The 18,674-nt window shown below is 28.4% G+C and overlaps 3 protein-coding genes across 4 annotated transcripts in view; 1 reads left to right on the top strand and 2 right to left on the bottom strand.

Moving 5' to 3' along the window:
- The window catches only part of Nca (neurocalcin homolog), a 510,394-nt gene extending 500,491 nt beyond the window's left edge, over positions 1-9,903 (top strand). For both annotated transcript variants that reach the window (XM_033474228.2, XM_033474310.2), the window contains exon 5: positions 366-9,903. In XM_033474228.2, coding sequence (XP_033330119.1) covers positions 366-566 — 201 coding nt within the window. In that variant the 3' untranslated portion in view covers positions 567-9,903. The remainder of the gene's footprint in view (positions 1-365) is intronic.
- A 116-nt stretch (positions 9,904-10,019) lies between these two features.
- On the bottom strand, positions 10,020-13,432 carry APP-BP1 (Nedd8-activating enzyme E1 regulatory subunit APP-BP1). The gene is made up of 8 exons (XM_033471673.2): positions 12,735-13,432; positions 12,386-12,550; positions 12,113-12,295; positions 11,542-12,037; positions 10,913-11,046; positions 10,631-10,833; positions 10,415-10,551; positions 10,020-10,320 (listed from the first exon to the last, which is right to left on the bottom strand). The coding sequence occupies exons 1-8, from the start codon at positions 12,800-12,802 to the stop codon at positions 10,090-10,092; spliced, it is 1,617 nt and encodes a 538-aa protein (XP_033327564.1). The 5' UTR covers positions 12,803-13,432; the 3' UTR covers positions 10,020-10,089.
- A 1,834-nt stretch (positions 13,433-15,266) lies between these two features.
- Positions 15,267-17,395, bottom strand: LOC117220381 (nucleoside diphosphate kinase 6). The gene is made up of 3 exons (XM_033470316.2): positions 16,446-17,395; positions 15,999-16,302; positions 15,267-15,941 (listed from the first exon to the last, which is right to left on the bottom strand). The coding sequence occupies exons 1-3, from the start codon at positions 16,521-16,523 to the stop codon at positions 15,769-15,771; spliced, it is 555 nt and encodes a 184-aa protein (XP_033326207.1). The 5' UTR covers positions 16,524-17,395; the 3' UTR covers positions 15,267-15,768.
- Between the last annotated feature and the right edge of the window lie 1,279 nt (positions 17,396-18,674).

The following is an 18,674-nucleotide window of genomic DNA, read 5'->3' as shown; positions in this document are numbered from 1 at the left end:
GGACCCACAAGCTTAAACTAAATAGTTTAATTACGTTTATTTGTATGACTTTCTTGAAGAATTTCTGTAATCATTTTACTATTCTTGACATGTTCCCTCCTACGCAAGTTCTTCGGTAATAATAAATGAAAATTAATATTTATTACACGATAAACGAAAAAGAAAGAACACTTAGCTTGTGCTTTTCGCCTAAATTCGAATAAAAATTTGCAACAACACCGTACAAAATATCCATTGTATCAACAGATGAAAGAGAAGCGAAAATTATGTATTATTTGTCTTTTCCTAAAATCTAAATAAAAAATAACATTCAATTTTTAAATAAGAAAAATGGATTATTCTATGAGGATTTATATTGGTTTCAGGCAATCTACAAAATGGTAGGATCCGTGATGAAAATGCCAGAAGACGAGTCTACACCTGAAAAAAGAACCGATAAGATATTCTTACAAATGGACAAAAATAAGGATGGAATATTATCGCTTGATGAATTTATAGAGGGTGCAAAGAATGACCCGTCTATTGTGCGACTGTTGCAGTGCGATCCGAGTGCACAAGCTCAGTGAAGCCTTGGGCCGTTACGCAAGTATTACCGTATCATCTACATACGAGAATCGGGAACCGGTCTGATAGTACCCCATGTAAAAAGCATTACGATCATAAGGAATATGTATGACGATTTTGTTAGAAGATCTACGAATCATAACGTTCGCTGTTAATTGGTTTCTATTAACGAACTTTCGCGCGTAAACTTGTTTCTTCATTTTGGTATAGTCACGACGTTTTATCCGGATGATTATTTGAATTGACGAAAACTAGAGAGTAAGCGAGATACATGTTTCTTTATGAACGTAAATGTTCTATAAAAACGTAGGTGATAAGGAAAAGTGGTATTTTGACATTGGACCGGTTCCCGGAAAGGTCCAGGGTCACTGGGCCCATGGCGCTTGCGCATACCGCAAGCTAGTCTGTAAGACTAGTCCAGTCGCTCCGTCTTATAAACGGATCGGTTTTAAAGAAAAAAGCTTGTTACGTTTTTGGATATATTGATCTTCGTGTGCTGCGTACGACGAAGGACCCGCAGAGCGATCCGCGCTCTGTGATTTCAGAAAGAATATTTCGACTCATAGCTACAACCGAGAATCTGCTTCATCCAACGTTGCAACCTTGATACTGTTGATAAATTTAATGTCTGTAGCAGTGTTCCCAGTCTATTTGTTCGGTTAAATGTAATAATTAGCGAGATGTTATACAGAAGATGTACTACATACTTGTACTGTTTGTCATTTCACAAAATATCTTGAATATAGAAATTTCATTTTTCATACAAGCACTGTCTTTCATCATAGGGATGTGTATGTCTTTGCTAATCACCTTTGATTACGCTTCTGAATAACGATAACACATTTCGGACGTATTTTTGAGAAATAGCCTTTATTAAAAATCTCCGCCATACGCAGCTCAAAATAAAATTAGTCGTTAAACGCGATATTTAATTTTTGTAAGCTATTGTACACAACGTATCTTTCTCCTACTTTATAGTCACGTGCAATGGACATACAGTTGATGACTCTTTCAAAGTTAAACGTTTATATGTGATTTATTTTTTTTAAGCAATTATATACTTTGATTCGAAATTTTTATTTAAATTATATTATTTATAACAAACGAAAAATAAACACAATACAACATTATTTAAAAGATTTTGATAATGGTTTTATTTAAAATGTTGTTCAAATAGATATTTCATATTTATGGTTCTCTCTACTTTTAATTTTAAGTAATAAGATAATAATTTGAATTAAGTTATACATACTCTGTATATTTAAAAATTTTGAAATTGCGATACTTTATTGTGTAACTGATTTTTTGGTGTACAATATTTTCATAATTTCATCCTCTTATTAAAAAAGATACCTTCCTTATAGTATAGTATCTAATTATTTTTACATTTCCTGATATCGTAAAATTTTCTTGTAGAATGTGTCAACATTTTTCCGAATATGATCAAATAGGTTGTACGGTAATGTTTTATATTATAGTTCGATTATCATATTTTGGTTGCTTTTGTTGGAGTTGCTCTAAATTATTATAATAAATAAATGCATCATACCTGTCATTGAATTGTAAAATTGACAGAATCATCATGTACAAAAGAAAAGCTACTGTGACTGGTATCGAAATTAAAAAAGTTATTTTGATCTATAATTTAATTTAATAAACTCTACTCGATCAGTATCTGTGATAATTATAATATTTCCAATCTTGTAAACACATATATATTCCTCTTTTGTTGCTATTTGAAGTATTTAGTATGGACTTTATGTACAAGCTTTACATAAATGATACATAATATTTTATTAGTCTCAAAGTAAATTCTAATGTCAAAATAATAAATTTGAGCATATGCTAAGTATAAGACACATTAATTTTCAATCTTACATAACTTGAATAAATACATAATTAGACATTGACTTATAATTCAAATAAAATCAATTAAATAATACAGTTACGAAGATTGCATAAACATTGAGAGAGAACTATTAATTATAAGATAATTATTTTAGATTTTTGATTTTGTCTTTAACCAGTGCAGAGATTGGAAAGTGCTGCACATTAGAATATCACTAAACATTTTGATCAGAGAATTTTTATCACAATACATCCTCAGTTAGCTAACAGATACCAGTTATACAATACCTTTAAATTAAACTAATTAGCTTTCTATTTTCTATTCATAACTCATAATCATTCTTATTTTAAAGTAATTAAATTCTTTATTAACTTAGACTTCGGTGGTTTCTTATTTTATGCAATTAAAAAAAAAATTGAAGGTACTGTTTTCCATTTGTCAAAGCAAATCTAAATACCTTTTTATTAACGAAATTCGATGAGCTTTATTTTTGTATATAGTAACTTCTTCATTTTACGGGATAAATCGTAACTAAAGTCCCTGGATGTAAGTAGAAGATTTCTCGCATTAGACATCGGACAGGAAGTAATCAAAAAGCTAATATATGCAATTTTTTGTTTATGAAAATATATGTACACTTCCATTCTCTTCTACGATTGTATGTAGAGTAACTCAAATGAATATAGAATAACCTCTATAAAAATTCTATTTTTAAGTATGTAGAAATCTGATAGACTAACTAGATTTGCACCTAGATAATGAAAAAAAATCTATTACACGTGTCTATGAGATAGGGAAAATAATGCTAAGCGTAATGGCTACTTGCAAAGACACATTATTTCATATTATGTGATAATGTGCAAAATACTCTTTGTGATCCTGGCAGAAAGTTTTAGATATCTCATAATACACTGTCCTGGATCTTTCAATGATCCAACAATTGTGAAAAATATTCCTTTTGCGTGAGATCTTGCTGTATTACAACAAACAATCAGTACTCATTTGGATAGCAAAGGTCACTGGAACAATAAGCAAACAAGTCGATCTAAAAGATTATGTTATTAATTTGTATGCATTCTTATAATACAGTAGAACTCCATTTATTCAAACATCATTTATTGAAAAGAAATTTGGTAAATGACTTAATATTTAGTTTTTATTAAATTATATTTAAACTTCTATTGAGCTCCATTTCAAAAAATCATTGCACTCACTTATGTGAGTACTAAACGCTGTCTTACATGAGTAATACAATTTTTTCTGAATAGTAATTACATAAAGATAGAAATTATGCAAAAACAAACTAAAACATACCGATTATGTACACACTTTCGTTTAGCTCAAAATCAAACAAATTAATCTGCAGTTTAATTGTTTAAACATAAATTTTAATTATTTGTACAAACAGTTAAGGATAGTGACTAATAATCGTTTAATTTCATTATATTATCCCTTAACTAAAGCATGTGGATTTCTACTGTAAAAACGTTACAATATAAATTACATATAAATACTTATCTTACAATAAGTGAATCTTACATTTGCTTTATATTTATAATACTTTCGTAATTTCTAAGGGTGTAAACTAATGTAAATGATTAGAAAAATTTGTCGTGAAATTATATCTGTGAACATAAAATTAAATATATGTTACAGTCAAATGTGTATGTTTAAAACTAAGTGGGGTACGAAAGTTCTGTTTGTTGGAGATTATTCGATAATAACGTCGCTTAATATTAGGAACATAAAACTATAAATGTTACAAAAATTAACTTGTCTTTTCTAATTGGAATAATATTTTTTTACGTGTATGAATTTTTTACGAACGTAATGACTAAAAACATATAAGGTAATCCAAACTACAATGAAAAAATATGAAGTAAGATTTAATTTCTATGAAATTTGTAAAAGTTTGCTGCATTTTAATATGATATTCTGACAATAGTGCTAACCTTATATATAAAATTACAGATCTAAATTTATGAATTTTATGATGTAACAATAAATGCAAGCTCAAAAAAGAAAAACTGCACAATAGCTTGTATTTTTATACAGTATAATATAGTGGTTCTTGTTTAATATTCAAATTATCCTTCTTATTTCTCATAACTACATATTTAAGTCTTTCTACTTAATGTCTTACGAATATTTCTTCCCTGATACACAAACAAAAAGATAATTCTCAATAATTTTCAGTATATACAAACAGCTTGTCCTAAATTTGAATTTATTGAGCAGGGACTATTATACTTATCTCATTTAAATGAACATCAAACTTTTCCCAAATTGCAGCAAAAAACATTGTGAAATGAAAACGAAATCTATATTATTCTAATTTTAGTTATTCCTCTAGTCTTCCTCTAAACTTTATCAGTCGTTATATTCGTTAAAAATCATGTATAAAGAAGCGTATTACTAGATTTAAAATAAGAAGGTCAAGACAACTTTCATACCTACTATACATACAGTTTTATGAAAAAGTAATCAAATATTGAACTCATTCCACAAACAGAACAATATTTAATTGTACATAGCACACTTAATTTTACACCCTACACATTTTCTTAAAAATAATATCTAATTCGTTTTTTTATATAATATAAAAACGAATATATACAAAATTATATAAAAAACATCAAACATCGACTAAAATTTATATTTAATTTGTATAAAATTATTCAAGTTACAAAATTAGATGATAAATTTCCAACAATCCGATAACCTTTGCTGTACTCCCTTTTTCAATGTTTGTTAATTTCAGTGAAGTGAAGATAATCCTTCAATCTTCGCATTTAAACATACAAAAATTCTTGAAGTCTCTGCCAATCTGAATAACTGAACTGATTGATATTTTCAGAAGCTTCTTAGTCGAAGCGATAGGAGCGGTTTCGTGTCAAGAACAAAAATTGTAAAAAGAAGCAAAAAGTAAAAAAACACAACAAAATAAAAAGGAACGAAAGAATAAAATTCACACGCACGAACTATTTTAGAGATTTATTTTTGCGAATGCTTATGCGCGTGTACGTGTACAATTGTGCTATGTGTGTGACAATGTATCATTAAATGTGTCTACACGTATGCGTACGTGAGATAAGAAGAGCAAGATGTGAGAAAACAAAAGTAAATAAAAAAAGCGAAAACATAAAGTGAACACAAAAATGTTCCGTCATCTGTTATTCAATTAGTATTGATTAATTCAATACATTCTATACATGTATACATTTACGTAGCATTATAATTTTATGACTTATTGTAACGGTATGAGTGCGATAAAGTTGCAGTTTTTGCTGACATGAAGACGCGCAGCAGCAAAAGAAATACATGTAACAAATTACTGTAATTATAGTATTTATAGTACCAGCATAAGTAGTTTATACGTTATCAGAAAGATATAAAATCTATACAAATTTCATGTGATAAAAATCAAATTTCAAAAGTTTATTGTTTTCAATATAAAAAAAACTTTGATTAAGTAACTTTCAATTTCATGATTTTCAATTAGCTTCTTGTCATTGGCTGCTTCTTTTTTATTGTCTCTATCACCATTTCCTCTTTGTATCGCATGACCGTGTGATTTTACTCACACTTTAAAACTTTACACCGCTTTCTGATATCACTATTCGAACATTTTACTATTTAACGATTGACCATCATGCAATTGGTATTATTTTAAAGAAAAACAGCGTATAAGATACGTATACTAGAATGTATACATATTTATATTTGTATCTATTCATAAATCTATTGTACTCTTAAGGTGTATATCCGTTCACCTTATGCTCATTAATATTTAAGGATAAAGACTATGTAGTTATATCTCTAACCCATATAGTCATTGTAAAAACTAAATAACCTCATTAAAGTTAATATATAAGATTTTAAAATAAATTTTAGTTTTCTCTGACTACTCAATGAAACAATGCCTTTAACTTCTAATAAATGTAGAAATGAGAAAAGGGGAGGTGGCAACTTTTACTTAAATAACATTGGTATTTTAAATCTAGCACTAGTCAAATTATTCTATACTTACTGTATCTCCTGTTAAGATGCAGTAAACAAGCATAACATAAATGACATAATTATATTAACATAATTTTAAAGAGTCAATAATATTATAAAATGTGCATAATTTTATGAGTATACAAGTATTTAATGGTATTCTACTTCTTATTTGTGAAACACATCTATAAATTGAATGTTGCATTAATTCATCAAGTTTTAATAAATTAATGTTAAAAGTTTACAAATCAAATATGATAGAGCGAATTAGGTTCATTATAAAAATTATATGTTAATAAGTACATAATTTTTTTAGTCTACTAATGCTCACAAAGTTAGGACTACTTTACATTGCACAAATAAAATTTACTTTATTATTAAAACTAAAGATCTATGTAATGATGTGTCTTTTTGTTATTAATTTATGATTACTTCAAACATTACTAAATACTTTAATACGCAACATTAGTAAATGTAAACATACAAATATTTATTTAATTAATATTTTTTAGAGTTCACAAATGTTTTTAGAGATAATTTGATGTGCATCAGGTTCTATTGAAACATATAAGTGTACAACATAATTACATTAACATGAACTATTTACATGTAATGTGCATGGCTCTAGAAATATAACAAATATAGAAGTTCATAAATGTATTATATGTTCTAATGGTTGTAATTGTAATTATATTAGATTGATCAAGAGTTTTAACATTTCTTTAGAATGGAATAACTATTTATTAGTTTGGTACACATACCATTAAATATGGGTCTACATCGAATTTGTTTCAAGTAATATCTATGGTCTTGTTAGAAAACTACTTCCATTATAGATTTTTCCATCAAGTACTCATACAAAATAATATCTAATATATCATATTTTCTAACAGCTTTTGAAGTGTGAGTAATTTTGTCCTCTAATATCACACCAATATCTTATAGTTTTATTCTATACATACATTAATTACTTGTAATTTATAAAAATTCCTAAAAAAAAGCTTATAAATATACAAATCAAATTTAAAAAAAAAACTTTGTGATCAACCTAATATATATACCACAATTTCATAAAAAAGATATGTATAAATATTCATATAAAATTTCTATTGCTTTAAGAAGCTTCATCCTTCTTTTCCTATTTATTTATTTAATCTTGTATTAAAAATTAATGATTTATTCTAAGCTTCCTTCTAAGTATAACATTGTTCACAAAATACTTATAGATTATTTAAAAAAAGAACAGTAATTATCAAAAATATTACTATTTTACATAATGCATTTTTACTCTTATGATTTCAATAAAATATGAAATAGTTGAAGAAATGTAATATGTGATAAAAATTATATACAAGAACAACTACGGAAATTGATCGAGAGCAGTAGTTTAAGACATCTTAACTACATTGAAGATTAAATTTATTCTCAATACCATAAATAATTTTAAACAATATACATCTTATATATCTTAATGAAAAGAAGGGGATGGTGAAGGAGGAAGAATAAGTAATACAATTACCAGTTTTTATTAAATATAAAATTTTATTCAATTTCTTAATATAAAAAAATACTTTATGCTGCTGCGTGGCACCAGAATGTTATTATGAGTAAGCAAATTAAACTATCGCACTAAATAATAAATTGTAGTCTAATGTAATTGTAATACATTATTTTATCATAAAAATAATACTTATAAAAATTCCCATAAATTGGATTATTGATAAAAGCATTGGTAAAGAAAGGATACTGTTATTCACTGCTTCTGTCTATCTTAATAATTCTTCTTGAACTAAAATATAAAGTGTTAGGAGTTTGATGGATTATAATTTTCACTTCGATTGACATCAATTTAACTACTGACGAAAAAATTGATTAGTGACAAGAAATCCATATAGTAAGAATTTTAGCAAAATCTGACACTAATTACACATTGAAATCTATCTATATTCCATCATTATTTTTTGCCTAAGATTTTAGTACTTCTAATTAGAGAATTCTAATCTAATCATATAGAAGTTACTCCTCTTACTAATATTTCTGATCTTACAAATGACCTATGCCTTAAAAATCTTCTGCATCTACTTATCAAAATCTTTCCATATCTACTTCAGTAGTGTTATACAGAGTCGTATAGTTTAAACAAATAATTATTGATGCTTTCCTTTCCCGAAAAAAATTTAATTTTTATATAAATTTATTTTAAAAAATTTGAAATTTCAAAAATTTCATTTGAAATGTTTGATGAAAAACAAAAGAACGTGACAGTAAATAAAACAATAGTCAATAGCAGCAACAAAATGAAAATAATTTTATTGACAATTATATAAGTATAGATATTCAAAAGTAATTACATTAATAACTTCATGTTGCTCTTATTTACTTTTATAGTGAGATTATCTGTTATTATAAAATATACAAACAGATGATACTTTTTGAAGGACAAAAAAAAGGAATTAATGAATTATACGACTCAGAGTTAAAAAAACAAGAAAGTTAATAGATGAAATTCTTAATATTTATACTACAAAACTTGTTGTTATTCTCTACCGGTGTTTTTCTCATAAACTTAAATCTATAAGCATTAAATGTTCCTCCATTTGTAATGTGTTGTCTTTCGCTTTATGTCAATCTATTACATATCTCTAATAATTGTGAAAAATTTTTTTATGATCCATAAAATTTGTACTACTCAACTATGTCAAAGAAGTGTTTAATTTTATTTCACATAAATTGAGTTCTACTACTATTAATTATTTATAACCATTTGAATGTTTTCCCACCTCTTGATAATTTATCTCACTAATTTTTTCTATGTTGTATAAGTGTAATTTATTATTAATCCTATATGTATTTATTGGTGCAATATGTGTATACGAAGTACAAAATACGTATTATTGAGATTGCGTTTGTTGTAATCTTTAAAAAAATTTTGTTAAACTTTCGCATAACTACTTCTGAACTAGCAATCCTTAGAATTTCAAATGTGACTGTCATTCAACAAACCTACGCGGAAGATCAATATAAAGTGTAAATTAACTAAAAACTAAATGGACAAGGGATAGTTATGTTGAAGATAATAAATATATAGGATATTAAATATATTCACGATGCTGAAGTGGTTTGTGCGAAAGTGTCAGAGTTTTATATTGTAGTATTGTTAATCATAGTTAACGGTTAATTAATATACTCAGGATACAATTAATTCTACATTAATAAAGCAACATTACATAAAGTGATATAAGATGTTGACGTACAAAGTAAAGCAATACGAAAATCAAAGCGCAACCCATTTTATTAAGTTATATTGAGAATGGAACACCGGTAAATATTATTTGCGTAAAATGTTGGCCATAAGGAATTATAAAATATTAATTTGCTTTTCACCTTACACATATTTATTGTAAGTAATAGTTGTTTATTATAAATAAGAACGAAATCACTTATGTATCAGTTAATTGCTACATTAAAGTGTTGATATTATACTCGTTCAACTTGAGTTTTAATACCTCTTGTGACAAATACATACATATTGATTTTTATGAAACAATTGTTTCATTGTATTTTTAAATGAAGAAAGGTTTACAATCAGTTTAAATATATACAAATGTTGTGTATACTATAAATTGCATATTTTTTATTTAATACAAAAGTATGTCACTAATTTAACATTCAACAATTTAAAAAAAAAATGTCCCAGAATTCGATGTAACTGCATCATATATGAACGTATTGTGAACTGGTTTATACTGATTTGTAACAAATTTGATAACTTCTTGAGCAGCAAGACCACCTAAAAATGCTGATACAGAATGTAATTCTGATCCACCAAATCGACAAAACTCATGTACGTAATCGTCTTTTGCTAAAGGTCCGCATCCCCATTCAATTAATAATTTCAAAATGCATGCCTATATAAAAGAAATATCAATTATAATGACTAAAGTTGTAAATTATTTATTTTATTTTGACGAAGCAGTAATAATATTATTCTGTTAAAAATACTTTAAGTTTGACAATATCTGGCTCCACTTGATCATCAAATTCGCCTGGATATGAGTTATACTCCGTTTGAAATTTTTCAATTCCTCTAAGAACAACATAGTAGATCATCATACTTTCTGGATCTTCTAAACTTTGCACTGAAAAAGCATATAAGATTATTTATATTTTTCATACTCATATAACTTTATGAACATTATAGTATACATAAAATATTACCTATATTACTTGCATCAAATACTTTAGAATCATATTCATCTGCGATACATGTTCCTCTTTCAACATGTATATCGGAAACATGCCTACAAAATAACTTTACATCTCTTTCGGAAATAGTATCTGACGGTTTTCCCAATTGTCGCAATAATTGTACTGTACGACGCCACACTACTTCTGCGTCAGCTGTCGCTTGTTTGTGATAACTAGAAGATAAAAATAAATACAAATTTAAGTCGAAACATCTATACTGTAGAAAAAGACTTCTATAGAAAAGAAACCTACATTTGTTGAAGCATTATGTACTTATCAGTATCTGCAAACATATCTGGTAAAGTACCTTTTAATGGCAATAATCCACCTCCTTCATTTTCACAAAAATCTTTTATAGCCTTAGCAATAATCCAAAATGAATTACTCTGCAAATTTATTACATCAATTTTATAGTTCTATAATTTTTAAGAATTTATAAGCAAAGAGGAGGCCATGTTTAACATGAGTTTATAATTCCCAAACATTTCAATATTTAACTTAAATGAAAATGATTAATTTCATGTATTTATAAAGAATTTTATATCACTTATCTGTTCTCAAGAACTGCAATATGACTGTATATTTAATGTATATAAAATGTGTATATGCAAATTATGTTTGAATATATATAAAATGTTTTGCAACAGATGAAAAAAGATGTAAGAAACCTTTTTTATGATATTATTTTCTGCATTTTGTATACTACATGATTCTTCACGTTTTTTTCTAATCTAACTTAGACACACAACTATAAACGTATCAAAAAGATAATGCTAAATGCTTAGCTTAAATTATAATGTATCTATCTAAAAGACAAGTAATAACTATACTATATAATGTTACACATGGTCTTATTATTAAAACAAAAAATTTCTTCTTACCTTAGTTGTTAAATTAACACACTGTTCATCATTTAAAACACTTGTTACATTATCTGGAATTTTTGTATGTCCTATACATGTATTCACCGCTTTAATAGCTTCTTCAAAATTTTCCTCACTATTCTTTGTATCATTTTCATCCCTTCTCATTCCTCCTTTTATCATTTCTTTTAATTGTTGTTTTTCTTTATATGTTTTGGGTAATTCTCCTTTTTCGTTAATCCACTTCTCTAAAAATTTATATAATATAACTAAGTATGGTACATGAGAATGATCTTTGAAACTCATCTCATCAAGGTTTACTGAGTCCAAATGCTTTTTTAATGTTTCAAAGGGCTTATCTAGACGTAAATCTGGTGTTTCATTATCTGGATGCGTTTCTATAATTGTATGATCTTTGACTTGAATTCTTAAGTATGCAATAAAACCTATGCTTCTGCATACTATTAATGGTATATTCAGTTTCCAAAGCCTCTGTGATAAAAGAATTAAGGACCTAAAAATTTATTTTGTTTTACATATTTCATTTACATTAATAGTAGTTATAATTCACTTGTAATATCAGCCTTACTTTTCAGTAAGTGATGTAGCTACAACAACCGTAAAATTGTTGAAAAAGTCAGGACTATTATACAAAATTTGTTCAGGTTCTTCATCTATATAATCACCTCTAACATCTGAATTTAATTCTAATAGCATTTGCATTGCTACTTGTGCCCTAGATTTTCCAACGCTATCTGCTTCTAGAAAAAAACTATTCAAATTGATTTAAAAACTAAACTTAGTACTACCATAGCAATTTCATGTTTCAAAATTATGATAAAGAACATAATGATATACATACTTTGCTCCAATGTCTTCATTAATAATCTTTTTTCCATCGACAATAGTAAATGCTCCAATACCTGGGAGGACTAAAGATTTCAAAATCTCTGTACCAAGTCCTGTAGCATTTATGAGACAAACATGAGCACTTTCTAATGCAGCTTGTCCATGATCACCCCATAATCTATATACATAGATAGTAATTATTTTTTTAATAAGAGTAGAATTATATCTAACAAAACTTGTAGAATACAGAATTCATTAATACACAGAGAAGTTTAATTACTATTAAATTACGCAATAATTTGAATTCATAAATAAGAAAAATGCATTTCCTAACCCCAAAAAATTGTGGGCTAATTATTTACCTTAATTGTCTGTCATATTTTCTATTCTTTTCAGATTGTTCAGGCGATTTTGGTGCTGGTGATGCCATATGGACTGATAAGTGGTGACAGGTCAATAATAACACTTCACGTTCAGGAATACTATGTAACACACTTACGATCGGTGATACATATCAATCACACTTGTCAAATATATACTTATAAGAAACGCTACAAATACATTGTGTATTTTGATAAATACACAAAAATTCAAACAGTCCATATAAATTGCAAAAGTATTATTTTAATTTAAAATTTGTTTATTGTATTCTTTATGCTAAGCAAATAAATATTAATTATTTTTGCAGTTACGGTTATTTTTGCAAAACAATTTTGCTTCATTTATAATCACTATATATGAAAATTGTAACTCTAAAGTAAAGAAAATACAATTCACCAGTTTTTTATCATATAATATAAAACGTTCATTTATGTATGAATCTTCTTTTAGGCGATGATTGTACAAGTCAAGGAAAGATCAAAATTAAGAGTAAAGGCGGGTGTCCATCTGGGAGTTGCACTAGCGAGTGCTTGCAAGTTGTGCATCCATTCGAGAGCAGTTTCAAGAGTTTTTTCCCTCCAAGAGCTACGAAAATTGTCGCCACAGATAACAATCGGGAAGAACTCTCAGAACCGTGTACACATTGGTTCCGAACTAGGAAATGCCGGTGAGCGATACACACTGATGTGCGTAGATTTTGATGAAACTTGTTTAAAAAAAACTGTTTAAAAAATCATTTTTCCATTTACATGAAAATATGTAAATATTTCGAAAAATATGAGTGATAAATGTTTTGAAACAAATGTTGTAGTGTAGGATATCGATGATCAGATTTATGTATGCATATGCTATTCAACAAAACTATTTGTTTCTATTTTTTATTATTTCTCGGTATCATTTTTCGTTTCTTAAGTTTTATCGTATAATAATATTCTTCAGTGCGGTAAATACTTTACTAGAAGTTTATAAAATCAACTAAAATACAAATTTTAGCGCTAATTATTAGTTTTTTTTTATTTATAATGAAGGTTCTTTGAATTCTACCAAATGTCTTTTTTCAATTAAAATCCGACATAAATATGAACACTAAAGTAAAAAGAAAATGTGACCATTTCTCTGCAATATAGGGATGTCCTACGTGTATCCGCACTCTCCCCTGACTAGTCCACAGTGAGAGATTTGTCTGCAGTTTTAAAAATATTTTAACGACTGTAGCTCGACTCTGGGTTAACCGATTTCGATCAAATTTTCAGCATGCATGTAAGTTGCCGAGATCTATGAAAAACATTTTTTAAATTTTCGTTATAAGCTCAGATAAAAAAGTTAAAAAACGAGGGTTTTTATTTTTTTATTTTCATTCAAGTAATAGTAAAATTAAAAAAAAAAGCTTTTTAGTCATCGTGTAGTAAACTAGTATCTAAAAAAAACTAGTATCTAAAAACTATCATCTAAAAAAAAATTCAAATCATTTAATTGAGATTTGAGAAAGTTATTGCGTTTTAAAAGGTGTACAAACACTTTTGCGGGCCACTGAATGAAATATACGATCTCAACATTACGTTCAAATTTCCCAAATTTCTCTCCTGTCGCCATTTATTTGGAGCATATAATATAATCGTAGGTAGTAGCTATCAATAGCTGTGTTCGTATCGATCATGTAACGAAGCAACGTAATGCTATTGTTTCGGGTCATAATTACGTTATTAATACATTTAAGAAAAAATGCCGAAGTAGAAAGATAAATGACTTAAAGAGCACTACGTTTGTAGTGCATTTTTTAAGTACATCAGTACATATGCAATTAACAATTGCATCATTTCTTTAAATGAAAATGCATTTTTTATTGCACAGATCGATTCCTCTGTTCATTCTACGTAAAAAATTATTAGGGTGTCATTGCAAAAAAATTATTAGTTCTCAAGATATTTTCAAAAAATGTCTTTACTGAAGATGTTCGAACGCTTCTTCATTACATTGTAAACATTTTTTCGCCGACTTTCAAGACTGTGTCCATCTGCGAGACGTGCTCTTGAGAGCAACTCCTGTCAATTTTACTCTCAGATGGACACCCGCCTTATTGAAGCGCCGTTAGAAACTTCGATCTAAAGTCAGTAACAATTAAAAGTCAACCATTAGCACATATGAGGCACGCGGCGCGAAATTCAAATAATGAAATCTGTTGATTCTCAATCACATCGTCCAGCATATTCGTAAATGATGCTCAATGCACGTTCAGATGTATTTTGAACGCATGTATTTGTAGGATTACTTTTGCATCACTCTGAAAGCTAACACTAGAATTTCCCTCAATTTTGATACTATGAATGAATGATTCTTTCTGTACACATTCCTGTATAGAATTTCGTCCACGCATTCTTACAAATTGTAATATTCTCAATATACTTTTCACTACGCGTATACTTAACTAAGCAATATGTTAATTTTCAAACTTGATGAAACCACAAAAATTCCGTAAAATTTGGGTTTGTTTGAACAGAATTTTCAAGTGCACCTTCAGGTCAAGAATTTTTTAACACTTTTAACAATTGTACAGAGATACAACATTCCATAAGATAAGTGGTCTATGTTATGTTTTGTTTAGAGTATGATACATATTTTATTGTGTTTTGTACATTTATTGCTTGAACTATACAAATGTAATTTAATATTAAATATTAAATATGTCATGTCATAACAATTAATAATAAGAGCAACTTCTTTATTATAATTATTTTACAAATAACAATTTTATCTTCATATTATACATGTGTATGTATAACTGCTTTTTAGTTTAAATTGTATTCCTCAAAATTTAATTTACAACGATGAATATTCTAAGATATCGAATAAGAGAAGGAAAAGTAGTAGATATAAATATAATTTAATCTCTAAGTTGCAATAAAATACAAAAGTAATAGTTTTCAAGTGACTAGAATATTAGTTTATGTATTTGATAGACTAATATAAATATAATTTCAAATAAAATTTATTACTCTATTAATATTTATCAGTCTATCATTCTTTTTTATTAATTTCCTTGAAGCTGCTGTCAATGGTATGTACAAAAGCTATTGGATCAAAATGAAGTCTACCTAAATTATAATATTTTTCTTCGTTTTCGTACCATTTCCTGGAATCAAATTCACTGAAAAATATGGCAATCTCCTTTTCTGCAGATTCTACAGAGTCTAAAATAAATAGTTTCATGTTATAAAGATAACAATTTTTGAACATAATTATTATACCTGATCCGTGCGTTGCATTCCTGGTATCTGAGAGACCAAACATTCCTCGAATTGTTTCAGGATTACTATATTGTGCATGATAAACTTTTGTGGGACCCATTAGTTTTCTCCATTTGCAAATGGCATCATAATTAGCTAAGATATGAATATCCGATGGACCACTACACATGAATGTCGTAAGACGATTATAAAAAAATTTATCTTTATGCTCTGCATAAAACAGCGCTGCTTCTTTTGGAGCAATTATAGTCCTGCGTGATCTGACAACTTTGAAATTATTGTCAATTATTAAATCTCGAATTTTCTGCAAATTAGGACAGTGTCCAAAAGGCAATACTATAATTTGACAATATGTAAAGCATCAATACTTTTGATAACTACGTTTTCTGTTACTTATGATTGTGTACTCGTTTGAAACAGCATTAAATTTAGGTTATGTTTTCTTACCTGGAGCACAAAGGGAGATTTAACTACATAAGGTTTAATTATTGCCAGTGTTAGCTGAAGATACTTTTGTACTTGCATTTTGTTATTTTATTACTTGATCTTTTTACGTAAGAACGAAATTTCATAATGCGACAAAAACGATTCTAAAAGAATACATCACATGTTCCTTTCAAATAAAATTTGAATTATAGTCGCGCGTAAACTCTTAGGTATTGCATGCATTCGTTTTATTATACAGGGTGTCTCAAAAATGTCTTGCAATACGGAAATGTGGGGTAGCTAAGGTCATTCTAAGTAACTCTTTCCTTTGCGAAAATGCAATCTGCGGCTTTATTTACGAGTTATTAACGAAAAACACTGATCAATGAGAGGCGACGGCGCGAGAGAGTCCGCAGCACGAGGCTTCGACAGAAGGTCGGGACGGACTCGAACCGCGTTCGAAGTATTGAACAAGTTACGAAGCGTAACGAGTCTCAGTGATTTTTCGTATTTTCCACAAGTGATTCGGATTATCAGTAATTGATTAAGTGATCAGTATTTGGTGATAGTGCAGTGTAAGTGAACTTCGTAAATGACCATACCAGAGGTTCTTCTGACAGTATCCCTCGAATGTTGCGGTCATCGACCTGGGATCAGGTGTACATTGTACGAGGTCAGTGCGTACGAGTCAGCAAATGCATCCTCAACTAAATGGGTGAGTTTCTTATTGATAATATTTTTCATATTTCTCTAATAAACAAATCCTTTACGTTCCTTAACGCGATTATTTATTATTAAATCAGCTTTGTGAATCATTCGTTGAAATCTGTTTGGACACGGAATTATTAAAATTAAAATATCATTTACGAACTTTGTTAATCTTCGCTGTACACCTTGCATAAAAATTTCATATGGTACACATGAGGTATCATGCATACCAGAAAATTAAAACGGCTGTCACGGTTAAACTACATATTATTTCGGGTCCGAAAAATTAGTAAATATTCTTCAGACGTTCTAAAGTAGAGGTGAACAGCGTTTTTCTTAAAAATATCACTTTTACGTAATAAAAAAAAATCCTGAAAATTCACGCTTCGTAACTTGTTCAATACTTCGAACGCGGTTCGAGTCCGTCCCGACCTTCTGTCGAAGCCTCGTGCTGCGGACTCTCTCGCACCGTCACCTCTCATTGGCCAGTGTTTTTCGTTAAGAACTCGTAAACAAAGCCGCAGATTGCATTTTCGCAAAGGAAAAAGTTACTTAGAATGACCTCAGCTACCTCACATTTCCGTATTGCGAGACATTTTTGGGACACCCTGTATATATACATACAACTTATATATATATATATAAATTGTTTAAAAAATATTGAACAATTAGGAACATAACAGGTATAGCTTTTATGCGATACAAATCGATAAATTCTTTCGCAGTTTACATATTGAAATATTTTTTTCACGAGATAAACGGTTGAAAACTGAATACGACTGTGGTGTGCGCGATTTAAACTTTAAACTCCAATCAGCTGGATGCTTGAACACAAATAATACCGCGTATATACGAAATTTACGAAGTAATGTTCTGTCCATGCCCATGGTAGGGCGCCTCATGCACAGACTTCCCCTTCCAAGGGACTGAGTGAAAATTGCGCGCGAAATTTCAAAAGGGCGTGAGTCATTCTACATTTAAAAAAAATATTTCTTGTCAAATTCCTCCCCAGAAGTGGCAGTTTAAAATTGTATTCCTTTTATCAAAATTTAGTATATACCTATTACTATATACAGAAATGATATGTCACTGACACTCTTGCATGCAAGAATACAATTTAAAAGCTTTTAGATTTCTATAGCAGTTGAATTTTAGATTGGAGATAAGAATTAGTATCAATAACTTTAAATTATAATACTTTGAATGTGAAATTTCAGATAAAAAGGTTGTAAAACCATAATTTTTTTTGTAATTTCAACCAATTGTATTTTTTTGCAAGTAGTTTGCTTATTGTCTAGTAAACTAGTCTGTCAAACATCCTAGAAAAATTCAAGTTGTTCAGTTCAATTTAAAAACGGTTATTGTGTCTTAAAAGTTGTCCGAATATTATCGTTACATACTATATGTATATGTATATTATTGGAAAATAGGAAAATATATGGGCTGAAGAAGGTATATTTTATACAAAGACAAAAAGACCGTTTTTACTGAATAGCTAGACTTAAGCTATAACTATCAGCGTAAAAATATATGTACAGCAAG

The sequence above is a fragment of the Megalopta genalis genome, chromosome 1 (genome assembly GCF_051020955.1).
Source record: "Megalopta genalis isolate 19385.01 chromosome 1, iyMegGena1_principal, whole genome shotgun sequence".
Lineage (NCBI taxonomy): Eukaryota > Metazoa > Arthropoda > Insecta > Hymenoptera > Halictidae > Megalopta > Megalopta genalis.
The sequence above is the reverse complement of the archived record's forward strand: the minus strand, read 5'-3'. Positions and strand labels throughout refer to the sequence as shown.